The sequence below is a fragment of the Coregonus clupeaformis genome, chromosome 37 (assembly GCF_020615455.1).
Source record: "Coregonus clupeaformis isolate EN_2021a chromosome 37, ASM2061545v1, whole genome shotgun sequence".
Classification (NCBI taxonomy): Eukaryota; Metazoa; Chordata; class Actinopteri; order Salmoniformes; family Salmonidae; genus Coregonus; species Coregonus clupeaformis.
In genome coordinates this window covers 17,593,425-17,620,915 of record NC_059228.1, presented here as the reverse complement: position 1 = coordinate 17,620,915, position 27,491 = coordinate 17,593,425, and the positions used below count along the sequence as shown (strand labels likewise).

Below are 27,491 nucleotides of genomic sequence, written 5' to 3'. Positions count from 1 at the left end.
GTTCCCAATCAGAGACAGCTGTAGCTCGTTGTCTCTGATTGGGGACCAAACTTAGGCAGCCTGTTGGCATGTTACGTTGTGGGATCTTGTTCCGTTAAGGTTTGTGTTATTAACCTAGAATTTCACGTTTCGTTTGTTATTGGCAAACTTCAGACGGGCCTGTATATGTGCTTTCTTGACCAGGGGGACCTTGCGGGCGCTGCAGGATTTCTGTCCTTCACGGTGTAGTGTGTTACCAATTGTTTTCTTGGTGACTATGGTCCCAGCTGCCTTGAGATCATTGACAAGATCCTCCCGTGTAGTTCTGGGCTTATTCCTCACCGTTCTCATGATCATTGCAACTCCACGAGGTGAGATCTTGCATGGAGCACCAGGCCGAGGGAGATGGACAGTTATTTTGTGTTTCTTCCATTTGCGAATAATCGCACCAACTGTTGTCACCTTCTCACCAAGCTGCTTGGCGATGGTCTTGTAGCCCATTCCAGCCTTGGGTAGGTCTACAATCTTGTCCCTGACATCCTTGGAGAGCTCTATGGTCTTGGCCATGGTGGAGAGTTTGGAATCTGATTGATTGATTGCTGATTGATCTGTGGACAGGTGTCTTTTATACAGGTAACAAGCTGAGATTAGGAGCATTCCCTTTAAGAGTGTGCTCCTAATCTCAGCTCGTTACCTGTATAAAAGACACCTGGGAGCCAGAAATCTTTCTGATTGAGAGGGGGTCAAATACTTATTTCCCTCATTAAAATGCAAATCAATTTATAACATTTTTGACATGCGTTTCTCTGGATTTTTTTGTTGTTGTTCTGTCTCTCACTGTTCAAATAAACCTACCATTAAAATTATAGACTGATCATGTCTTTGTCAGTGGGCAAACGTACAAAATCAGCAAGGGATCAAATACTTTTTTCCCTCACTGTAGAAGTAATTTAGCTCGTCTGGTAGGCTCGTGTCACTGGGCAGCTCGCGGCTGTGTTTCCCTTTGTAGTCTGTAATAGTTTGCAAACCCTGCCACATCCGACGAGCATTTTCCTAATCAATCTACACATAATACCCCATAATGACGAAGCAAAAACAGGTTTTTAGAAATGTTTGCAAATTTTGTACAAATTAAAAACAGAAACACCTTATCTAGATAAGTTTTCAGACCCTTTGATAAGAGACACAAAATTGAGCTCAGGTGCATCCTGTTTCCATTGATCATTCTTGAGATGTTTCTACAACTTTATTGGAGTCCACCTGTGGTAAATTCAATTGATTGGACATTATTTGGAAAAGCACACACCTGTCTATTTAAGGTCCCACAGTTGACAGTGCATGTCAGAAGGAATTACGCATAGAGCTCCGAGACAGGATTGTGTTGAGACACAGATCTGGGGAAGGGTACCAAAACATTTCTGCAGCATTGAAGGTCCCCAAGAACCCATCGGCCTCCATCATTCATAAATGGAAGACGTTTGGAACCACTAAGACTCTTCCAAGAGCTGGCCGCCCGGCAAAACTGAGCTATCGGGGGAGAAGGGCCTTGGTCAGGGAGGTGACCAAGAACTCGATGGTCACTCTGACAGAGCTCCAGAGTTCCTCTGTGGAGATGGGAGAACCTTCCAGAAGGACAACCATCTCTGCAGCACCACCAATCAGTGGCCACACAGAAGCCACTCCTCAGTAAAAGGCACATGACAGCCCGCTTGGAGTTTGCCAAAAGGCACCTAAAGACTCTCAGACCATGAGAAACAAGATTCTCTGGTCTGATGAAACCAAGATTGAACTCTTTGGCCTGAATGCCAAGAATCACATCTGGAGGAAACCTGGCACCATCCCTACGGTGAAGCATGGTGGTGGCAGCATCATGCTGTGGGGATGTTTTTCATCGGCAGGGACTGGGAGACTAGTCAGGATAGAGGAAAATATTAACAGAACAAAGTACAGAGAGATCCTTGATGAAAACCTGCTCCAGAGTGCTCAGGACCTCAGACTGGGGAGAAGGTTCACCTTCCAATAGGAATATGACCCTAAGCACACAGCCAAGACAACGCAGGAGTGGCTTCGGGACAAGTCTCTGAATGTCCTTGAGTGGCCCAGCCAGAGCCCAGACTTGAACCCGATCGAATATCTCTGGAGAGACCATCCAACCTGACAGAGCTTGAGAGGATCTGCAGAGATGAATGGGAGAAACTCCCCAAATACAGGTGTGCCAAGCTTGTTGCGTCATTCCCAAGAAGACTCATTGCTGTAATCGCTGCCAAAGGTGCTACAACAAAGTAATGAGTTAAAGGTCTGAATACTTACATAATCGTCATTTTTCAGTTTTTTATTTTTAATAAATTTGCTAAAATTTATAAAAACCTATTTTTGCTTTGTCATTATGGGGTATTTTGTGTAGATGTATGAGGGGGGGAAAAACGATTTAATACATTTTAGAATAAGGCTGTAACGTAACAAAATGTGGAAAAAGTAAAGCGGTCTGAATACTTCCGAAGGCACAATATGTCCTTCACCTGTTTTGCAAGTTCATTTCACATGGCCTACATCCAAGAGGAAATTTGGGAGAGTCACACTATTTTTCCTTTTGTTTTGTACACCATTATGTTTTGTACACCATTATGACTAAGAGGGAGAGGTATGTATCTCACTTGTGGCTGTCGTAATGACCTCTTACTCAGCTAGGCAAGGCAAAGGGTTAGGCTGTGAGCCTAAATTTCCCACGGAAAGAAAAAAATCCAAACCTTATAACCACACCCACATAATGAAACTGTTCATAATGCCTTATGGGAAATGTGTTGTATCAGTTATAACCACACATTCCAGAGCAACTGCACAATGGGAAATGTTTTTCCTTTTCTTGGAGCCAACTATTTACCTAACCATATCAATGAGAGTGAATATCACAGCCTGTCGTGTCTAATCTCAGGCTCTGACACCTTCCATACAGTACATTGGTTATTGTAGAGTTTCATAAGAGTGAAGGTGTGTGTGTGTAAACGCCATCACTCCCTAGTGGATGTTTGGCAATAATGCACTCTACACAAAGCCCTGTTTCTTTCTGTGACTGTATTTTAAACATCTGAGTAAAAAATTAAAAAGGGTGACGAGCAATGTCATTGCCTCAAGTAGTTTACTATAAATATAGAAAAATACAAAAACTAAATAGTGACATATAATTAAGCAATAAGGCCAGAGGGGGTGTGGTAAATGGCCAACATACCACGGCTAAGGGCTGTTCTTATGCATGACGCAACATGGAGTGCCTGTATACAGCCATTAGCCGTGGTATATTGGCCATATACCACAAACCCCTGAGGTTCCTTATTGCTATTATAAACTGGTTACCAACGGTTCTGTCTTACCCATGGTATACGGTCTGATATACCACAGCTGTCAGCTAATCAGCATTCAGGGCTCGAACCACCCAGTTTATAATTTCTAATAAATAACTCTGGAAACAGAAGGGTTGATGCAGTTGCTATTGGGCCATGCAGAGGAGGTCAAAGGTGAGCTGTGAGATGTCAAAGGCTTGGTGGCGAGGGGGGCTGTCTGTGTGTGTATGGAAGTGTTCCTGGGTACTGGTGGTCTGTAGGCTGGCGAAGATGACTCGTGCCCGCTGGTTCTCCACCATTTCATCAGCCCAGCGAGGAGGGGGCAGGTCAGCCGAGTAGAGGAGAGGATATATGTTGTCCATGTACACCCTCACAAACATCCTCTTCAGCAGGGGTAGGTCCCTCTGAAAAACACACACACACACACGTAAAACCACCATCACACAAAACACATACCCACAGAACAAGCCACTTCAACAGTGCCACAAAAAATTGCTTCACAATTCACTACAAATATATGTAAGGGCCGGATTCCTGCACACTAAAAAGCACTTTAAATGGAGAATCCCAATAAAAAATGCTACAGTCCAGGACTAGGCTTAATCTGTGTCTGAATGTTGTGAAAGTTTGTCACAAACAAAAGAGGAAAACCTAGGTATCTTTTGTATTGTGCGTTCTGCTCTAAGGATTTGCTTACCTTTTCAGATCTCTTCATATTGTTCTCAGCCTCCAACCAAGACTTCTGAACAGACAAACAATTCAGTCAGGGGGATGTTGCAACATATTAGTAAATACACTGTAGCTAGCCATCAGTCTATAAAAGAGCCCACTGCTTCCTGAAAACAGCAGATGAATTGCATTGGGTTTTCAGGGTGTGGTGAGATGAGCTAGCCTCGATCCGGCTACGGAATTTACCCTCAGGGCATCCAGCAGGTCCGTTTGGTCCATGATCTCTGGGAAGGTGGCCAGCAGAGGACTACAGATCAGATCTGTTGGGGAGAAATGAGACGGAATGGCATCGGCCCGAGAGCATTCCTCATTGGTGACAAACAGCTACTGCAACACATACTGTACTGTACTACTGTAGGAAAAGCAGTTTGGTGTTCTCTGTATCTGATCATCAACACAGGTGAAACAAGGACAACACCAATCTGACTAGATGACCTTCCTGGGCCCGGTTTCCCAAAAGCATCTTAAGGCTACAGTGAGGGAAAAAAGTATTTGATCCCCTGCTGATTTTGTACGTTTGCCCACTGACAAAGACATGATCAGTCTATAATTTTTAATGGTAGGTTTATTTGAACAGTGAGAGACAGAATAACAACAAAAGAAATCCAGAAAAACGCATGTAAAAAATGTTATAAATTGATTTGCATTTTAATGAGGGAAATAAGTATTTGACCCATCTGCAAAACATGACTTAGTACTTGGTGGCAAAACCCTTGTTGGCAATCACAGAGGTCAGACGTTTCTTGTAGTTGGCCACCAGGTTTGCACACATCTCAGGAGGGATTTTGTTCCACTCCTCTTTGCAGATCTTCTCCAAGTCATTAAGGTTTCGAGGCTGACGTTTGGCAACTCGAGCCTTCAGCTCCCTCCACAGATTGTCTATGGGATTAAGGTCTGGAGACTGGCTAGGCCACTCCAGGACCTTAATGTGCTTCTTCTTGAGCCACTCCTTTGTTGCCTTGGCCGTGTGTTTTGGGTCATTGTCATGCTGGAATACCCATCCACGACCCATTTTCAATGCCCTGGCTGAGGGAAGGAGGTTCTCACCCAAGATTTGACGGTACATGGCCCCGTCCATCGTCCCTTTGATGCGGTGAAGTTGTCCTGTCCCCATAGCAGAAAACACCCCCAAAGCATAATGTTTCCACCTCCATGTTCGACAGTGGGGATGGTGTTCTTCGGGTCATAGGCAGCATTCCTCCTCCTCCAAACACAGCGAGTTGAGTTGATGCCAAAGAGCTCGATTTTGGTCTCATCTGACCACAACACTTTCACCCAGTTCTCCTCTGAATCATTCAGATGTTCATTGGCAAACTTCAGACAGCCCTGTATATGTGCTTTCTTGAGCAGGGGGACCTTGCGGGTGCTGCAGGATTTCAGTCCTTCATGGCGTAGTGTGTTACCAATTGTTTTCTTGGTGACTATGGTCCCAGCTGCCTTGAGATCATTGACAAGATCCTCCCGTGTAGTTCTGGGCTGATTCCTCACCGTTCTCATGATCATTGCAACTCCACGAGGTGAGATCTTGCATGGAGCCCCAGGCCGAGGGAGATTGACAGTTCTTTTGTGTTTCTTCCATTTGCGAATAATCACACCAACTGTTGTCACCTTCTCACCAAGCTGCTTGGCGATGGTCTTGTAGCCCATTCCAGCCTTGTGTAGGTCTACAATCTTGTCCCTGACATCCTTGGAGAGCTCTGTGGTCTTGGCCATGGTGGAGAGTTTGGAATCTGATTGATTGATTGCTTCGTGGACAGGTGTCTTTTATACAGGTAACAAGCTGACATTAGGAGCACTCCTTTAAGAGTGTGCTCCTAATCTCAGCTCGTTACCTGTATAAAAGACACCTGGGAGCCAGAAATCTTTCTGATTGAGAGGGGGTCAAATACTTATTTCCCTCATTAAAATGCAAATCAATTTATAACATTTTTGACATGCGTTTTTCTGGATTATTTTGTTGTTATTCTGTCTCTCACTGTTCAAATAAACCTACCATTAAAATTATAGACTGTTCATTTCTTTGTCAGTGGGCAAACGTACAAAATCAGCAGGGGATCAAATACTTTTTTCCCTCACTGTAAGTTCATCATTAGAACCTTCATAGGAGCATCGTTAAATCTCTGAGCTGTTTCCCAAAACCATCATTACTAAAGTTGCACTTGAAAACGCTTGTTATTTACCAACTGCCTCAGACCACTCGTAGAACAACTAAGTGAATCGTTAGATTCTTTTTTGCCCTTCCGTGTCACTTTATACACAGAAGATCTCAGCTAAACATACACTGAGTGTACAAAACATTAGGAACACTTAGCTGATATTGAGTTGCACCCCTTTTTGCCCACAGAACAGCCTCAATTTGTCGGGGCATGGACTCTACAAGGTGTTGAAAGCGTTCAACAGGGATGCTGGCCCATGTTGACTTCAATGCTTCACACAGTTGTGTCAAGTTAGCTGGATACCCTTTGGGTGGAGCACCATTCTTGATACACACGGGAAACTGTTGAACGTGAAAAAACCCAGCAGTGTTGCAGTTCTTGACACACTCAAACCGGTGTGCCTGGCACCACATCCCATTCAAAGGCACATAAATCCTTTGTCTTGCCCATTCACCCTCTGAATGGCACACATAAACAATCCATGTCTCAATTATCTCAAGGCTTAAAATTCCTTCTTTAACCGGTCTGCCTCCACCCAGTACCCTGCCTTGAACTTAGTCACTGTCACTAGCTGGCTACCACCCAGTTACTCGTCCCTGCACCTTAGAGGCTGCTGCCCTATGTACATAGACATGGATCACTGGTCACTTTAATAATGGAACACTGGTCACTTTAATAATGTTTGCATACTGTTTTACTCATTTCATATGTATATACTGTATTCTACTGTATTCTAGTCAATGCCACTCTGACATTGCTTATCCTAATATTTACATATTTCTTAATTCCATTCTTTTACTTTTAGATTTGTATGTATTGTTGTGAATTTTTAGATACTACTGCACTGTTGGAGCTAGGAACACAAGCATTTAGTTACACCCGCAATAACATCTGCTAAATATGTGTAGTGACCAATACAATTTGATTTGATTGAAGTGGATTTAACAGGTGACATCAATAAGGGATCATAGCTGTCACCTGGATTCACCTGGTCAGTCTATGTCATGGAAAGAGTTCCTAATGTTTTGTACACTCAGTGTAGAATCAAGATGTTTATCTGTCTCTCTGTAACCACTGATAACTTGAGAACAAAGTTGACTACAAACAAATGTTGCCAATGTCTTTGCAATTGTTACCAACAAGTGAAGGATAAAAAAATGCTTCAAATGAAAATCGAAAGATGACTGCAGTAAAACATAAATAGGCTACATGGGCCAATACAGTGCCTTCAGAAAGTATTCACACCTTTACTTTTTCCACATTTTGTTGTGTAACAGCCTGAATCTAAAATGGATTAAATTGAGATTTTGTGTCACTGATCTACACACAATACCCCATAATGTCAAATTGGAATTCTGTTTGTAGACATTTTTCAAAATTAATACAAAGATTTAAGCTGAAATGTCTTGAGTCAATAAGTGTTCAACCCCTTTGTTAGCCTAAATAAGTTCAGGAGTAAAAATGTGCTTAACAAATCGCATAATAAGTTGCATGGACTCATTACGTCTTCAATAATAGTGGTTAACATTATTTTTTTAATGACTACCCCATCTCTGTACCCCACACATACAATTATCTGTAAGGTCCCTCCATTGGGTAGTACATTTCAAGCACAGATTCAACCACAAAGAACAGGGTGGTTTTTCAATGCCTTGCAAAGACGGGCACCGATTGGTAGATGTGTAAAAATAAAAAGAGCAGACATTGAATATCCCTTTGAGCATGGTGAAGTTATCAATTAGGCCTTTGGATAGTGTATCAATACACCCAGTCACTACAAAGATAAAGGCGTCCTTCCTAACTCAGTTGCCAGAGAGGAAGGAAACTGCTCAGGGATTTCACCATGAGGCCAATGGTGACTTTAAAAGAGTTACAGAGTTGAATGGTTGTGATATGAGAAAACTGAGGATGGATGAACAACATTGTAGTTACTCCACAATACTAACCTAAATGACAGTGAAAAGAAGGAAACCTGTACATAATTCAAATATTCCAAAATATGCATCCTGTTTGCAACAAGGCACTTCTACACTGGCGTTGCTTACCAAGATGACATTGAATGTTCCTGAGTGGCCTAGTTACAGTTTTGACTTAAAAATCTATGGCAAGACTTGAAAATGGCTGTCTAGCAATGATCAACAATCAACTGACAGAGCTTGAAAAATTAAAAAAAGAATAATGGGCAAATATTATACAATCCAGGTGTGGAAAGGTCTTAAGAGAATTACCCAAAAAGACTCAAATCAAATCCAATTTTATTGGTCACATGTGCCGAATAGAACAGGTGTAGACTTTACAGTGATATGCTTATGAGCCCAATCCTAACATTGCAGAGTTAAAAAGACAAATATTTGATAAATAAATAAAAAACTATACAGCCTTATTCTAAAATGGATTAAATAAATGTTTTTCTTCTCATCAATCTACCCACAATACCACATAATGACACATTTACTAATAATAAAAAATGGAAATATGTAGTGTGTGTATCAGTGGCAGTCGGTGCCGTTTAAGATGAGGGAGGATGATAAAACATTTTTTGATCAACATGGCCTTATTTCTATTACAGCATGTTGGATGAATGTCATTCATATTCCATTCACCCAGCTCAATGTAACATTGATAGGTTTAGGCTACTACATGATACTCAAATTTTCCACGTACCCATTATGAGGTTGCTACAACCTAGCCTATGAATTGAAAGTTTACAACGTAGGTGCAAAGGTCGAGAGAATTTTGAGTAATCAAGGTGACAGACAGTGACACATTCAATACCGCGTTGCACACTCTTGCCTGCATCTTGCTGATCTAGGGTGTAATCATTAGTCCAACAGTTTCACACAAGAGTTTCTATTGGACAAATTCAGGTATGTTTATCCCTGTTTCGTTCCGTTTGCTTTTGTTTAAGAAACGTTTTTCAACAGAATCGGCATAATGAATACACTCCTGATCACACGCAAACACAGTTCACTTTCATAGCAGCCACATACAAACAGCTTGTTGTATATATCATTCCTTCTCGCATCTATCTATGTGCTGTCCTCTCATCTTTTCCCTTCGCTTGTGGACTTCAGTGTACAATACATCAGCTGTCTGTGACCATCTAAAAAAACATATCATAACCGCTACACACAGCCTACATTGTTGTCAGGTCATAGTCAACATAGCTACTATAACTAATATGGTAATATTTTATGTATCATTAAGGCAAATGTTGGGAAATGTCAAAAGTAAAATATAGTAAACATGATTGACATTATATAATCCAGATGCATGTTTAAATAAGGAATATAGCCAATACAGTGTGTAACCATGCTTTAATCAATGTATGCATATTATTTTTAAGAAAGTGTCTGAGTCACGCCACCAATATAAAGAGATAAGGGAAAGAGGCTTCAATTGGAAAGCGCATGTAGCCCTTGTAAGAGTAAACAACATGTGTTATTGGACTTCGAAAGATAATGGTGGCGTGGCAGTTAAAGATGTTAATCAGTTATCTTAAGGGAAGTAGCTGTATATGCTATGTAAACATGACTATGCACTTGTATTTGTATAAAATGAGATCTTTGAGCCAATCTTTGAGCCAGTTCCATGGAACTGCTCGGCTTTTGTTATTAGATAATAAAAGTATAATTTTTGGATTCACAGGCTCCAGTTTCTTGAGAGATATTTTTGAGTTGACTACTTTTGAGTCAAATATTTCTACGACACTAACGCGTTACTAAACCTGCTTCAATCATGCAGTACGGCAGTGGTTCCTAACCAGAAGTACTAGGACTCCTCGGGGTACTCGGGGTAATTCCGTTGGTGGTACAATAACCGAAAAAGGTTGGGAACCACTGCAGTACAGCGTACAGTCAGCAGCAAGCAGTTTAGCAGATACACCGGTGGGCCCCGGTGACAATAGACTAATAAAACCAAAAGCTTACCTTGACTTGGAAAAGTTCCAGTATTGGATAGCCATAGTCAGCTAGCTAACATAGCAACCCTCTCTGTTTGAGCCGGGTGTTTGGGTAAGCCAAACTAGCTAGCTGCATTCGATGCTAGCTAAGTAAGTGAAAGTGAAAAATATATATACTACGAAATATAGCTAGCTCTCTCTCGCTCCCTCTCTCTCTCTAGACGGCAGGGAGTTCAGCCCCAGTGATGTACTTGGCCGTACGCACTACCCTCTGTAGCGCCTTGCGTTCGGATGCAGAGCAGTTGCCATACCAAGCGGTGATGCAACCAGTCAAGATGCTCTCAATGGTGCAGCTGTATAACTTTTTGAGGACCTGAGGGCTCATGACAAATCTTTTCAGCCTCCTGAGGGGGAAGAGGCGTTGTCGTGTTTTTGGACCATGATAGGTCGTTAGTGAGGAGGAACTTGAATCTCTCAACCCGCTCCACTACAGCTCCGTCGATGTGAATGGGGGCGTGTTCAGCCCTCCGTTTCCTGTAGTCCATGATAAGCTCCTTTGTCTTGCTCACGCTGAGGGAAAGGTTGTTGTCCTGGCACCACAATGCCAGGCCTCTGACCTCCTCCCTATAGGCTGTCTCATCGTTGTTGGTGATCAGGCCTACCACCGTCGTGTCATTTGCAAACTTAATGATGGAGGTGTTGTTGCCTACCCTCATCACCTGGGGGCGGCCTGTCAGGAAGTCCAGGATCCAGCTACAGAGGGAGGTGTTCAGTCCCAGGGTCCTTAGCTTAGTGATGAGTGTGCAATGATGTGCAATCTGTGATTTAGTGCATTATTATTGGGTAACCATTAGGATAAGCAGCCATTTAGGTGGTAATATTTACATTTTACATTTGAGTCATTTAGCAGACACTCATATGCAGAGCGATTTACAGTTAGTGCATTCATCTTAAGATAGCTAAGTGGGACAACCACATATCACAGTCATAGTAAGTACAGGGGAAGAGGGAGCGAGGGGGGTGCTGTGGAAATATTTACTCTGGGACGGGGACAACGTGGAGTTGTCAACCCTGATGGAGAGGTCTTTGAGCGGGCAGTGCCCGAGCCGGCTCAGAGGAAAGGGGACAGTGCGAGTCATAGGATGCGACTAGGGTTGAAGAGGCAGAACCAGGAGACAGGAGGGAGAAGGATTTAGCAGAAGGGAGAGAGGATAGGATAGAAGAGGAGAGAGATAGTGAAGACTGTGACGGCACATTACCATCTGGGTAGGGGCTGAGTGGCTAGGGTTGGAGGAGAGGGAGACAGAAAAGGAAACAAAGTAGTGATCATAGTCCTGGAGGGGGGTTGCAGTGAGATTAGTAGGTGAACAGCCTCTAGTAAAGATGAGGTCAAGCGTATTTCCTGCCTTGTGAGTTGGAGGGGATTGGGAAAGGGTGAGGTTAAAAGAGGCAAAGAGGGGAAAGAGAGTTGGAAAGAAATTAAACGAAGGCAGACGTCGGGAGGTTGAAGTCGCAAAGTACAAAGAGCGGTGAGCCATTGTCAGGAAATTAGCTTATCAAGGTGTCAAGCTCATTGAGGAACTCTCTAAGAGCACCTGGTGGGCGGTAGATGACAACAATGTTAAGCTTGAGTGGACAAGTGACGGTATTCAAATGAGGAGATGGACAGGTGAGTTAGGGAGAAAATATAAAATCTCAATTGAGGAGAAATGAGTAGCCCTGTGCCACCACCGCGATGACCAGATGCTCTTGGACTATGAGAGAAAACGTAGTCAGATGAAGAAAGAGCAGCTGGAGTAGCAGGGTTCTCTGGGGTGACCCATGTCTCCGTCAGGGCCAAAAAGTCAAGGGACTGAAGGGAGGCATAGGCTGAGATGAACTCGGCGTTCTTGACCGCAGATCGGCACCTCCAAATGCTGCCAGAGACCAGGAATTCCACATGGGTTGGGCGTGCAGGGTACACTAAATTAGAAGGGTTGCAACCAAGGGGAGGGGAGCATCTGTAAAGCCTACAGGAAGTGGCGCAGTGGTCTAAGGCTAAGGCGCTGCATCGCAGTGCTAGCTGCGCCACTAGAGATCCTGGTTCGAATCCAGGCTCTGTCGTAGCCGGCCGTGACCGGGAGTCCCATGGGGCGGCGCACAATTGGCCCGGCGTCGTCCAGGGTAGGGGAGGGAATGGCCGGCAGGGATGTAGCTCAGTTGGTAGAGCATGGCGTTTGCAACGCCAGGGTTGTGGGTTCGATTCCCAGTATGAAAAAAATAATGTATGCACTCACTAACTGTAAGTCGCTCTGGATGAGAGCGTCTGCTAAATGACTCAAATGTAAATGTAAAATGAGTGAACAGGTATAGAAAACACACACATAGCTGCCAAAGCTACAAAAGAGCAAAATGAGATCATCGAAAAATAACTAGGAGAACCGTCTTTATTTCAGCAACGGCCTTAGTTTTGCGACACGACCGCCGCTTACAGCTGCTGCTGATCTCTAGATGCTGATCCATCATCAGTATTGTGGAATAATTCTAATGTTGAGGTAAAATTTGAATGGAGAAAGCTGATCCAGGAGCAGCGCTGCCTTTCTTTCGATCCTCTCAGTATCGACAAGTGCTCCAACAACACACGTATTGGATGTTCTCTATGCGTGGTGTTTATCTTCGGCCATTATAGGAACGATGCATTGTTAAAAACACTCATAAGCCAAAATTCCATCGCTATCGGGAAACCGGACTCTGTTCTATGTGGAAGACACCATCATGTAGACTACTATGTGACCTGATCAATGGTGGGGATGCTGTATCCAACATATCATATGTAGTGTTGGATTCAAACTTCTAACTTCAAATATCTTACACTATTAGAACTGAGTGAATGGAAATCTACTGAGTGAGAAAGGGGAGTGCAGAAAGTTTACATTCTGTCAGAACATGTTAGGGTTAAGTCTCATGTATCCTATGGATGTCACACCCTGGCTCTGGGACTCTATATGTTGAGCCAGGGTGTGTTCATTCTATGTGTTTATTTCTATGTTGGTAATTCTGTTGTGTTTATTTCTATGTTGGCTAGAGTGACTCCCAATCAGAGGCAACGAGTGTCAGCTGTCGTTGGTTGTCTCTGATTGGGAGCCATATTTATACTGTCTATTTTCCCTTTGTGTTTGTGGGTTCTTGTTCCGTGTTCGGTCATTGTTACCGTGGACTTCACGAGTCGTTTCTTGTTTTGTTGATTGTGTTCTATTATCACTAAAGATAATAAAGTTAAACATGTTCGTTCATCACGCTGCGCCTTGGTCTGTTCAATACGACGAACGTGACAATGGAGAGGAGAAGGGCAACGGTCTGGTTTCAGTCACTGATAAGGTTGTCTAGCTGTGGATTAGGGAGGAGTGAGGAATGTGGGCGGAGGTCAGGTCAGATGAACGGAGAAGGAACATTCCTATGACATACACACATAGGAGGCAGGGCCATGACTACACCAATGAGAGGAACCACTTAAGTTCCTGCCTAGCAACATAGATGTATTGGCTGTCTAGATGTGCAAATTCTGCAGTTTTATAAAGTATAAAGGTATCCGGATCCGACCGTAAAGGGAGCTCCCAGATAAGTAAGGCCTGGCCATTTGTTTGTTTTTGCCCTACATTTTACCACACACACCAGCACACACAACCCACCGGTTATGAATATTTGTTAGTGGTGTTAATACTGTGTTTGATTTACTGTGTGGGGTGTTTTTAATTTGGTTGTAAACTGGGTACGCAGATTGATGGAAATGTTTGAAATGTTTTTAAATGGTTTCTGAAGTACAGGGAAAGAAAAGGGAAAGAAAATACTTAATGGTGTTGAATGACCTTTGTCCTGACTTCCTAGTGAGGCCTGATCCACCTCACTAGAAAGGATAGAGACATTGGGTGAGATTTAAGTATAATATGAAGAAGTGTATAGCTGTTTAAGGTTTTTGTTGTTTTGTTTTTGTCTTTGTTTCAATACAAATCTCACTAGATTGGGTCTGTTGTATGGTCGGGGTTTCTCCCTAAGGGTTAGCGCTCTAACTCCCAGACCCGGTAACTCTGCGGTGAGGTCGCCAGTATGATAAGGGAGTAGAAGCCAATTTGGAAAATGGTTTCAACAGTGTGTTGTTATGCTCTTGGACATTTGTCTCAGGAATTTTGTATTAAGGAAATTGGGAATATTGGTAATAATTTGTCATACGGTAAATAGTTGTTTGGATTCTCTGAATCAGAAATGCCTTAAACTGTTGTTTTGGTCTGTCCTTTCTCGAAGTTGTGGCGATAGTGATTACCGATGGTATCTATATGCATGAAGGGAATAATACAACGAGAACAGTGTGAGCTCACCCTCACCCCCCCCCTCCCCCGCAACCGGCTGAAGTAATGGCGGAAATGGTGTTCACTACGGCCCTGTCTTTCACCACTCCTACCTGTGACCTGAGTCCGAGCCAGCAACCTGAGTACAAGCAGCAGAAGCACGGCATGAGTCCTGAGACCGTGCATGTGGAGTGAGCATGGAGAGAGATTATGTTCAAACTCCTCTCCTGCTGCTGGTGCACTGGTGGGAAAATGGACCAGACAGAATGGTCTGTACAGAATGGTGATGGCGGCTCAGGTGAGAGATTTGTGTGCTTGGGAAAATCGGATAATCCCCCAGATATTGAAATCGGGACATTATCAAGGGCCATCCACTTTGACAGGCATGAGTTACATATGTGTCCTGGGAGGATGAACTGTAACGCTATCTGAAGAAGAAAATGAAGATACGCCAAAAGATGAGTACCGGGAAGGAGGGGGGTGGTCAACTGTACCCGTACATTTATTTAGGATTGCCCTAAACTGTTTATTTGGGGTATCAGGTTGATTTTGGAGGTCTACACTGTAAAAGACCCAGCCACGTTTCATCTTCAATGCCCTTGCTGATGGAAGGAGGTTTTCACTCAAAATCTCATGATACATGGCCCCATTCATTCTTTCCTTTACACGGATCAGTCGTCCTGGTCCCTTTGCAGAAAAACAGCCCCAAAGCATGATGTTTCCACCCCCATGCTTCATAGTAGGTATGGTGTTCTTTGGATGCAACTCAGCATTCTTTGTCCTCCAAACACGACGAGTTGAGTTTTTACCAAAAAGTTCTATTTTGGTTTCATCTGACCATATGACATTCTCCCAATCCTCTTCTGGATCATCCAAATGCACTCTAGCAAACTTCAGACGGGCCTGGACATGTACTGGCTTAAGCAGGGGGACACGTCTGGCACTGCAGGATTTGAGTCCCTGGCGCGTAGTGTGTTACTGATGGTAGGCTTTGTTACTTTGGTCCTAGCTCTCTGCAGGTCATTCACTAGGTCCCCCGTGTGGTTCTGGGATTTTTGCTCACCGTTCTTGTGATCATTTTGACCCCACAGGGTGAGATCTTGCGTGGAGCCCCAGATCGAGGGAGATTATCAGTGGTCTTGTATGTCTTCCATTTCCTAATAATTGCTCCCACAGTTGATTTCTTCAAACCAAGCTGCTTACCTATTGCAGATTCAGTCTTCCCAGCCTGGTGCAGGTCTACAATTTTGTTTCTGGTGTCCTTTGACAGCTCTTTGGTCTTGGCCATAGTGGAGTTTGGAGTGTGACTGTTTGAGGTTGTGGACAGGTGTCTTTTATACTGATAACAAGTTCAAACAGGTGCCATTAATACAGGTAACGAGTGGAGGACAGAGGAGCCTCTTAAATAAGAAGTTACAGGTCTGTGAGAGCCAGAAATCTTGCTTGTTTGTAGGTGACCAAATACTTATTTTCCACCATAATTTGCAAATAAATTCATAAAAAATCCTACTAATGTGATTTTCTGGATTTGTTTTCTCATTTTGTCTGTCATATTTGACGTGTACCTATGATGAAAATTACAGGCCTCTCTCATCTTTTTAAGTGGGAGAACTTGCACAATTGGTGGCTGACTAAATACTTTTTTCCCCACTGTATAATCTCCACCCGGCACATCCAGAAGGGCAATGGCCACCCCTCAGAGCCTGGTTCCTCTCTAGGTTTCTTCCTAGGTTTCTGCCTTTCTAGGGAGTTTTTCCTAGCCACCGTGCTTCTACATCTGCATTGCTTGCTGTTTGGGGTTTTACGCTGGGTTTCTGTATAGCACTTTGTGACATCTGCTGATGTAAAAAGGGCTTTATAAATCAAATTTGATGATTGATTGATTGTTGTCATTTCAGACACTATTGTCAACTTTCAGTGAGGGGTTCATCAAAGAAGGTACAACGCTTGAAAGAATAGCCACAGATCCCTGTATACAGGAGGCCACTTCACCGGAAGGGAAGTTCGCTGTAATAATAGCATCACATCTCCTGTAGAGTGTGATTAAGAAACATGTGACTCAGAGTTTTGAAAGGTTGGGTACTCTTCCAACAGCACTAATTTCTCCCTCATTCCTAACCGCCAGCAGGAAGGTGTCAGAAGGTGGCTGCGTATCAACCGTTGGGACCCAAAGTTTACACTGTAACGAGGGTGTTCACAAAGGGGTGGGGTGAACAGGCAGCAGCTCGGGTGGTTGATGTCCTTGATGATCTTTTTGGCCTTCCTGTGACATTGGGTGCTGTATATCGTGTGGCCATGGAGGAAGAAGGAGATGGGGAGCGAAGTGAAAATGATGGCGTTATCACACTTTTTCTAACCTGTGGCTTAACGTGGGAAGACTGGGTGAAAGCATCAGCCACGCTTAAGGTCCTAAACGATATTATAACCGCGATCGATAATAGACAGTACTGTGCAGCCGTCTTCATCGACTCTGTCAATCACCGCATTCTTATTGGCAGACTAAATAGCCTTGGTTTCTCAAATGACTGCCTCGCCTGGTTCACCAACTACTTCTCAGATAGAGTTCAATGTGTCAAATCGGAGGGCCTGTTGTCTGGACCTCTGGCAGTCTCTATGGGGGTGCTACAGGGTTCAATTCTCGGGCCGACTCTATTTTCTGTGTATATCAATGACGTCGCTCTTGCTGCTGGTGACTCTCAGATCCACCTATACGAAGACGACACCATTTTGTATACATCTGGCCCTTCATTGGACACTGTGTTAACAAACCTCCAAACGAGCTTCAATGTCATACAACACTCCTTCCGTAGCCTCCAACTGCTCTTAAACGCTAGTCAAACTAAATGCATGCTCTTCAATCGAACGCTGCTGGCACCCGCGACTAGAATCACTACTCTCGGCGGGTCTGACTTAGAATATGTGGACAACTACAAATACCTAGGTGTCTGGTTAGACCGTAAACTCTCCTTCCAGACTCACATTAAGCATCTCCAATCCAAAGTTAAATCTAGAATCGGCTTCCTATTTCGCAACAAAGCCTCCTTCACTCATGCCGCCAAACATGCCCTCGTAAAACTGACTATCCTACCGATCCTTGACTTCGGCGATGTCATTTACAAAATAGCCTCCAACACTCTACTCAGCAAATTGGATGTAGTCTATCACACTGCCATCCGTTTTGTCACCAAAGCCCCATATACTACCCACCCTTGTGACCTGTACGCTCTCGTTGGCTGGCCCTCACTACATATTCGTCGCCAAACCCACTGGCTCCAGGTCGTCTATAAATCTCTGCTAGGCAAAGCCCTGCCTTATCTTAGCTCATTGGTCACCATAGCAACACCCCTCCGTAGTATGCGCTCCAGCAGGTATATCTCACTGGTCATCCCCAAAGCCAACACCTCCTTTGGCTGCCATTCCTTCCAGTTCTCTGCTGCTAATGACTAGAACAAACTGCAAAAATCTCTGAAGCTGGAGACTTATCTCCCTCACTAACTTTAAGCATCAGTTGTCAGAGCAGCTTACCGATCCCTGCACCTGTACACAGCCAATCTGTAATTAGCCCACCCAACTACTTCATCCCCATATTGTTATTTATTTTGCTCATTTGCACCCCAGTATCTCTATTTGCACATATATCATTCCAGTGTTAATACTAAATTGTAATTATTTTGCACTATGGCCTATTTATTGCCTTACCTCCATAACTTACTACATTTGCACACACTGTATATAGATTTTCTATTGTATTATTGACTGTATGTTTTGTTTATCCCATGTGTAACTCTGTGATGTTGTTGTTTTTATCACACTGCTTTGCTTTATCTTGGCCAGGTCGCAGTTGTAAATGAGAACTTGTTCTCAACTGGCCTACCTGGTTAAATAAAGGTGAAATAAAAAAATTAAAAAATGAAGTATTTTAGGGCCTTCATGTTTGTGGAACCCAGCAGAAAAGTATCCCGAAGGCATAGTCAGGCGAAGAGAGAGTGGGAATCGTCATGTTATCAAACTTCGGTTTTTCTTTGCATATATAATTATGCATAGCTTAACGCATCATTAATACCTGTTATGTTTTGTGTCTCTTTTGCTTTTCAAGTCTTGTGCAATCACACTCTTAGGAACCCCAAGGAGGAAATGGAGACAGTCAAAAGCTCCAGCTGAAATGGAGGAAGTCAAAAGCACCAGCTGAAATGTCATTATCAGTTGTCCGACGAGAGATGGAAATCAGAGTGTGCATAGTGTGATTATAGATCAGAGGACATAAGTCTCGGAGGTGTAAATAGACAAATCAACTGTGAATGTTAATCATGTTTAATTTTTTGTTAATGTTCATTTTTTTTGTTCATTTATAAGTAATTTCCAAGTTTATATCATTTTGAACAGTACGGAGTTACTGTTAAATAGGGGGGACTGTTGGATTCGAACTTCTAACTTGAAATATCTAGATGTGCAAGGAGTTGACTCTGCCCAGTAGAGGGTATACATATATGTCCTTGTGTAAACATGTCTTTGTCTTTTCAGCTGTTTGACCCAGTGGGTGAATAAACTTGGTTTTAGCGTTTTCTAGTCATCCGTTTGAGTTTTTAACTCTGTTTTTCAGAACCTAACAGAAGTCAACCCATTATCCTGTCCATGGATGTGTTGGAGTGTGCTTGCATGTGTTACCTGCATTCTGCATGGTAGCCCTGTTCATTAGCAGAGCATCTGCCAGTAGTTGTCTGTGTAGAACCAGCAGGTGTATACTGGAGAGACTGCCCACCAGAGTGTCTGGAAGAGCACTGACAACGCAGGGAGAGGAGTTAGCTAGCTACAGGAACATCCAAACTACTATGAGATCTCCAACATGACAAGAGGTGCTGTAGCTTCCATTCCAAAATCCACACTCACCTCAGCTGTGACCTTGTGCGAGCATTTGGCGATTTCAGTTTGAGGAAGAGTTTAGGGAGTTTCCTGGAAAACATCATCTGCTGGAACATGCCTGTTCCTGTGGCTGTGACCAGAGAGAGATCACATGGACGATGAGAACCTCAGAAACTCTCATTCTCAACATAATATTAGTAATAATGACCTCTATCAATTCAATACAACTTCATTTATTAACATGTAATTAATATGCACTTTTTGCGCGTTCATACCTCCTCTTGTTAAAGACGGATCTACCTCTATGTCCTTTTCATACGGTGTGCCTCCATGCACAAGCAATTCATATGTCCTACAGACAGAGACAGACAGACACAGGCATGAGATTCACTCCCAGACGATGAAATCTCTTCTGACATACTGTATGTGTTGATGACGATACTGGGCTGCGAGTCATTTTTGGCTTTGGGACAGATGTGTTGGGGAGAAATGAGACGGAACAACATCGGCCCGAGAGCAGTCCTCATTACTAACAAACAGCTACTGAAACACATACTGTATTGTACTACTGTAGGAAAAGCAGTCTGGTGTTCTCTGTATCTGATCATCAACACAGGTGAAACAGGGGCAACACCAATCTGACTAGATGACCTTTCTGTTCTACAACACCCTCATGTACACTACAGTACATGGCCTGATCAATGAAATCAGATTATGATATCTCTTAGGGCATCTGTGTTGATGGCAACATCGAAATGCGAGTCTTTTTGGCTCCGGACCAGCAAAGGAGTAATACAGTACCTGTGTGGGACAGGAGCTCCATTGGCATCAAAGAGCTTCAGGAAGGCCCAGCCACAGCTCAGGTCTCCTCTCTCACCGGTAGACTGGAGAGCAAGAGCTCAATATAAATCAATGCAAACCAAGAATCACTCAAAAATCATGTTATAGATACTGTTGGAGAAATAACAGCTACCCCATAGGACATTGCTAGAGGGGTTAGTCTACAGACATGGCTAGCACACTGAAAGAGACAACTTTGCTGTAGACTTGAGTAGTCTTTCTCAGGAATGGTATAAGAAATGCTTACATTTCGGATGTATGTGACGCCAAGTTCAAATAATATTCCCAGCTCAGGAGTGTCCAAGTTGCACCTCAGAAAACAGTCCCTGTCCAAAAGGCTGGGTAGATTCCCAGTCATCTGCTAAACCAAACCAAACAAGCATTTAAACTAAACTATTAGCTTTACAGAAATACATTCAGACTATACAGCATGGTACGCTCTGCTCCATTTCAATAGCTTGAGTGTTCAGTGATGTCGAAATGATGCAGTACCCGGGGAGAAAAGGACCAGGTCTTGACGTTGTTTGCATTGCAAGTGGCTCGGATGGTATGGATGTTACTAAGAACCTAAAAAGAGAAGACGGTCAACAACGAAACTATTGACCCTCACTCACAACATCCACAACAGCCACACTGACATTATTAAAAAAAGAGGTATGTTGAAAGAAACAAATGTTGGGCAAGAGAAGAGTGTAGAAAGACACAATCCAGTCAAAAAGGCATCATGGGTGAGCACGGCAGTGTAGAGGTGTCCCACCTGAGTGCCGTCGAAGGCGCAGAGGCGGATGTGCCGACTGAGGACTTGAACTCCGACCCCTGGGGTGGGGATACTCTTGCAGCTCCACAGAGTCAGAGTGAGGGACGTCCTCGCTGTCCTCTGACGAACCTACGGGGGACGAGAGGGTTTCTTCGCACTCCTAATACATGCACACTAGAGTCAAACCTATACCAAACTAATAAAGATGAAGCCCTGACTCACAATGGTTGAGTCAAACAAAACAGCACACACTATTAACAATTGTCACCAACACACACACAATAGCTGAGGGCCTCCCGAGTGGTGCAGTGGTCTAAGCAGCCGGCCGCGACCATGGAGCAGCGCACAATTGGCCCAGCGTCACCCAGGTTAGGGGAGGGTTTGGCCAGCAGGGATGTTCTTGTCCCATCGCGCACTAGTAACTCCTGTGGCGGGCGCAGTGCACGCTGACACGGTCGCCTGGTGTACAGTGTTTCCTCCAACACATTGGTGCGGGATCCACACTCATTCCGGGTTAAGTGGGCATTGTGTCAAGAAGCAGTGCGGCTCGGTTGTGTTGTGTTTCGGAGGACGCACAGCTCTTGACCTTCTAAAAACTAGGGCTGTTGCGGAGATGCTGCTGATGGTCATTAGTATCCTCTATTGCCCTTTGTACCACGATATACACTTGCTCTTATTTCAGAAAGCCCACCCGATATACCCTGTTATTATGTGGCTGAGCGATGAGGAGAAATTGAAATGTTTTTTTGTCCATTGTGTATTTCCGTTCGTGGAATATTTAGATAAAGCCTGGAATAAAAGAAGAAGTGCTACCTATAATTACATTCTAAAAATATTTAGCTTCTATGTGGCAAATGGCAAGTGAGGGAAAAAAGTATTTGATCCCCTGCTGATTTTGTACGTTTGCCCACTGACAAAGACATGATCAGTCTATAATTTTAATGGTAGGTTTATTTGAACAGTGAGAGACAGAATAACAACAAAAGAAATCCAGAAAAACGCATGTCAAAAATGTTATAAATTGATTTGCATTTTAAAGAGGGAAATAAGTATTTGACCCCTCTGCAAAACCCTTGTTGGCAATCAGAGGTCAGACGTTTCTTGTAGTTGGCCACCAGGTTTTCACACATCTCAGGAACGATTTTGTCCCACTCCTCTTTGCAGATCTTCTCCAAGTCATTAAGGTTTCGAGCCTGACGTTTGGCAACTCGAACCTTCAGCTCCCTCAGATTTTCTATGGGATTAAAGTCTAGAGACTTGCTAGGCCACTCCAGGACCTTAATGTGCTTCTTCTTGAGCCACTCCTTTGTTGCCTTGGCCGTGTTTTTGGGGTCATTGTCATGCTGGAATACCCATCCACGACCCATTTTCAATGCCCTGGCAAGATATGACGGTACATGGCCACGTCCATCGTCCCTTTGATGCGGTGAAGTTGTCCTGTCCCTTTAGCAGAAAAACACCCCCAAAGCATAATGTTTCCACCTCCACGTTTGACGGTGGGGATGGTGTTCTTGGGGTCATAGGCAGCATTCCTCCTCCTCCAAACATGGCGAGTTGAGCTGATGCCAAAGAGCTTGATTTTGGTCTCATCTGACCACAACACTTTCACCCAGTTCTCCTCTGAATCATTCAGATGTTCATTGGCAAACTTCAGACGGGCCTGTATATGTGCTTTCTTGAGCAGGGAGACCTTGCAGGCGCTACAGGATTTCAGTCCTTCACGGCATAGTGTGTTACCAATTGTTTTCTTGTTGACTATGGTCCCAGCTGCCTTGAGATCATTGACAAGATCCTGCCGTGTAGTTCTGGGCTGATTCCTCACCGTTCTCATGATCATTGCAAGTCCACGAGGTGAGATCTTGCATGGAGCCCCAGGCCAAGGGAGATTGACAGTTCTTTTGTGTTTCTTCCATTTGTGAATAATCGCACCAACTGTTGTCACCTTCTCACCAAGCTGCTTGGCGATGGTCTTGTAGCCCATTCCAGCCTTGTGTAGGTCTACAATCTTGTCCCTGACATCTTTGGAGAGCTCTTTGGTCTTGGCCATGGTGGAGAGTTTGGAATCTGATTGATTGATTGCTTCTGTGGACAGGTGTCTTTTATACAGGTAACAAGCTGAGATTAGGAGCACTCCCTTTAAGAGTGTGTTCCTAATCTCAACTCGTTACCTGTATAAAAGACACCTGGGAGCCAGAAATCTTTCTGATTGAGAGGGGGTCAAATACTTATTTCCCTCATTAAAATGCAAATCAATTTATAACATTTTTGACATGCGTTTTTCTGGATTTTTTTGTTGTTATTCTGTCTCTATCTGTTCAAATAAACCTACCATTAAAATTATAGACTGATCATTTCTTTGTCAGTGGGCAAACGTACAAAATCAGCAGGGGATCAAATACTTTTTTCCTCACACTGTAGCCATATCAGGACCTAACAAGGACAACTCAGAGTATGCTATTCTGTTCTTCTGAAATATTCATGTTTTTTTAGGCCGGTCTAAAATAAATAATGGATTTATTGTGACGGTGTAGGTTATATTAAATTGATTTATTAGACTTTTTCAAATGTAGAAGTTCCTACGGTCTGTATCAGTGGCTTATAGGCTATGGTGGAAGCCAGGAGATGCTAAACGTGTTGATGTTAATTAACGGTCAATTACCATGAGACCGGCAGTTATTTGCTTGACAATCACCGGCTGACAAAATGTCATGGCCGCCTCAGACCTAACTGACACCATGCTAAAGGAAGACCTATTTGTGTGATGTGACCTTTGCAAGTTGGCCATAACTACTTTAACGTCATCTCAGTCTAAATGCTTACTTTTCCAGTGTCTGGGTCCCGGAAGAGGTCTTTGAAGGACAGTTTGGATTGGCTCAACTCTGGCTGGATGTAGTGACTTCTTCTGTAGGTGATCCCTGTAAAACACACAGGCCACACACCCTTATGAAAACATACAAGCAATTTTTAGGTCTTATGAGCAGAAACTTCAACATTGTGAGAATTTTGTGCAACTTCTGGCGTGCATTTACAGTGAACACTGAGACTGTACACTTACAGTATTAGACAGTAGCCAATAGGCTATTGTGGATATTTGAGCCTACCAACAAAACCAATGGAGAAAATCCCATAACATTTTCACATTGAAATCGCTTTTGATTTCTATGAGTAGCCTATATGTGGTGTTCAATGCAGGCCTACATTGCATGAGACTTTTAAAAACATTTTTTTTTACATTATGAAGGGCTTGACATTAATTAATGATTTTTTACTTGGTGTGTAACACCATGGGCCAAATACGTGACCGTAAATTGCATTGTATTGTGTTGTATGATGCAAGAAACCACTTTACAAAATAAAAGTTATTATTACCATACAGAGAATTAGACAATGTAGGCAACCCCTCTGCCTATTGGTGTATTTGCATATTCAAGCCTGTCTCAAAATACAACACTTCCCTTTTAATTAAGACATAAGCTTTTTACCTGACTGGCTTTTCAAAGACAGCTTGAAATGTAGCCTACATGTTTTGTGCTCTTGAACGAAGCAGTAACTCCCCATTGATGACCTATACTTATCTATAACTGGGCTAATAACTTGCTAACTAGCAAAGAATATCAACAAATGTGCAAACACGTGGCACTGCACTCTGATCTGAAAAGCGCTTTCACTCGTGGGTGATTGAAAGACCGCCAATATAATTATACTCCTTTGTGCTCTGGCTCTGCCTACAACAAAATCACAGGCTCAATCTTGCAAAGTTAGATTTGTTTTGGCTTGTTGCATTGAAAAGGGGCCGATATAATGTTGATTCAATCACAGAAAAAACATTGATCTATATAGTGCAAATTAATGGGGTGAACTCAGTGAAGTTTAATCTCTTGCGTCTCTGCGCTGCCTGGCATTTCTTCTGTGCGGCAGTCCTGGAGAATGTGCACGGCTGCCCACACACGCAGCCTAGAGGGAACATTGGGTGTGACCCTGTCCACTATTGAAGAATTATGCAGAGCATAAAAAGCATACAGCCTCTGGGATGGGTGACCGACATGGCAGAAAGTGTCTATGTCTTTGTGTGCATGCATGCCTGCTGTGACATATTAGCTGTGAGTGTGTGTGTGTGTGTGCGCGCGTGTGTGTGTGTGTCTGTAGCCCAGAGGGTTAGGGTAAATGTGTGTATTTGATGAAGATAATGGGTCATCAGAACACTGGGTACTAAAAGATGACGCAGTTGTTCTTTATCAATGACATCCAATCTGGCCCACAGTACACAAGCTGATGATACATGATTCAATATTATTCGGGAGAACTATCTACATGCACTTTCTGTTGATCAGGAGAGTCTTTCTGTTCCGGCAGAATGTCATGCCTCTGTGAGACAAGGCTTATCTAAGCTCAGAGGCTTACCTTCATCTAGTAGTTTAGAGAGGGTGGATGACCTAAACCCAGCAGGGATGGCACCCATGGCAGACAGAACATCAGTAGCATCAATCTGAAAAAGATTTCACACAGGAATAGACACACACAAATGTACATGTGCATACACACACACACACACACACACACACAAGTAGTAGATGATTTTCTAGAATCTAGTTGAACTGATCCACCACTAGCTCATCTTACCTCAGTGATGGCTCTCCTCACACTGTCCCAGTTCGAGCTGTTTATGGGAGAAGATATTCACTGTGACAGTCATTGGGAACTAACACTAGAATATCATCATCAGCATTGCAAATGTATGTGTTATCAATTATAGATCAACAACAACAAACTTGATTGACTAGCAGTCAGAAAGATTCATAATCACTTTGTTGAGGGAGTGATAGTCTTCGAGCGATGCCTTTGTAAACATTGCCATCTAGTGGTTATGAAGAGAACCTCACCTATGCATCCTTTTGGACTCAAGCTCCTCATCCTCATCCTCTGATGCTTCATCATCCTCATAATCCTCATCATCCTGGTCTGAATATCTCTAAAACATAAAAACACAACATACATAACATTTATTATTTTTGTTGTAATTGGAACTACAGCAATCAGCATCAAATAATTGATAAACTGATGGTACCTTCAAGTAGGTTTTGGGGACTAGTCCCTTATTGCCCTTCGAGTCCTGAGCAAGCCACCATCCATCCTCATTCTTACTGAGAATTGTCAGGACCTCACCCATCTGAAACAATAAGCAAAAAAGATCACCACTGTTTAACTACATTATGACAAACAGGCAGGATATGATCTTCGTATGCTAGTGAATTTGTCTGAGCAGTATTTTCACCTGAATGGTAAGATCTCCCTCCTGCTCTCCTTTAAAGGCACTGATAACCATATACGTGGCAGTGCCTGACTCTGGGATTTGTTCCGTGGTCTTTGTGACTACATCTTCCTCATCTTCTACTTTCTCCTCTTCACTCTCGTCTTCCTCACTGTCTTCCTCACTGTCTTCCTCCTCTTCATCTTCCTGGGCTTGGGATGACCTGGGGGAAAAAATGACAGATGGTCTTTCTCTTTGGAGACTGTAAGTTTCAAGAACTTGTCTTAATTTAACACATAGCTAAATGGTAGATAGCAACCTCCACACACTAGCAGAAGCCAAGCAAGTATTTTGGTTGAAACAAAGGGCCATGTACAAGGGCCTACAGCTCACATATGAGGACTGGGAGACAGAAACAATCCTCACAAGTCATGGATCAGAACGTACACAACATTACACAAGGACCATAGTCTTGAATGTGTTTATTAAGAAACATTGTTATGTTCCTCACCCTCCCTCATGTTTCTGAGGCGGAGAGAGCTCCAGGACCAAGACCAGCAGCTGCTCCTCAATCCCCCGCAGACGGCTCTCCTCCTCCATCTTCCTCTGGTCGTAATTCCCCACTGGGGCTGGCTCATCAGCCTTTAGTGGGGAGCAAATGAAAAATGTGTAGCTAAGTAGCTAGCTAAAACAACAAAAGTATGGAGCAGCATTTGAAAGACAAAACAACGATGAAAATGAATGGGGGGAAAATAATGTAGCTAGCTAGCTTTAGAAATGCTTTATATACACACCTTGGTTAACTTCTTGAGCTTCCTGGTTGTCTCCTCCATTAGGTTTTGTAGATGTATGCATCTGCTGGAAGAAAAGGCAACGTTTTAAGTTAGCTAGTTATAATATCCATACGTTAGCAGCTAGCTAGCTATAACTAGTAACGTTTAGCAGATTTGAATAAGTGAAGGGGGTTAGCTACCTCTGGTATGCCTCTGTGCGCCCTGACACATCTGACTGCCGTGCATCTTTTATCAGACTGTCAACCTAGGGAAGTAAAATAGATCACACATGTGATGGATCGTAGCCTAGGATGACTGCAAGCAACACAGGAAAAACCACCATGCATTGCATTCAAGTTAGCTAGCTAACATTAGCTAAGCTAGCAGGCTCACCTGTTTTTTGATATCATCCGTCTCTCTTTGCACTGTTTGCAAAGGCCCTTTTCTTTTTGGTGGCATAGCTAGCTATATATATATAATATATAAATGTTTGTTTCTAATTAAAATATTATATATTTTTTTTAATTAAGCCGCTAGTAACTGCAAGTTCGCACTTATCAGACGCTTTCAGCGGTCGCTAAGCAGCGA

The 27,491-nt window shown here is 43.3% G+C and overlaps 1 protein-coding gene across 5 annotated transcripts; it reads right to left on the bottom strand.

Annotated features, from left to right (window-relative positions):
* Positions 1 to 3,348: 3,348 nt before the first annotated feature.
* On the bottom strand, positions 3,349 to 27,491 carry nphp1 (nephronophthisis 1). Of its 5 annotated transcripts, none has more exons than XM_041866908.2 (20): positions 27,297 to 27,491; positions 27,104 to 27,168; positions 26,925 to 26,988; positions 26,642 to 26,772; positions 26,155 to 26,353; positions 25,948 to 26,049; positions 25,763 to 25,851; positions 25,503 to 25,539; positions 25,284 to 25,368; positions 23,703 to 23,797; positions 20,883 to 21,011; positions 20,618 to 20,692; positions 20,373 to 20,486; positions 20,087 to 20,169; positions 19,561 to 19,637; positions 19,313 to 19,415; positions 19,091 to 19,203; positions 4,233 to 4,306; positions 4,015 to 4,059; positions 3,349 to 3,721 (listed from the first exon to the last, which is right to left on the bottom strand). In XM_041866908.2, the coding sequence occupies exons 1-20, from the start codon at positions 27,360 to 27,362 to the stop codon at positions 3,464 to 3,466; spliced, it is 2,004 nt and encodes a 667-aa protein (XP_041722842.2). In that variant the 5' UTR covers positions 27,363 to 27,491; the 3' UTR covers positions 3,349 to 3,463. The 5 variants fall into 5 exon arrangements, 4 of the variants coding, with proteins under 4 accessions (XP_041722842.2, XP_041722843.2, XP_041722844.2 ...); XM_041866909.2 differs by having other exon boundaries at positions 20,373 to 20,483; XM_041866910.2 differs by having other exon boundaries at positions 26,925 to 26,985.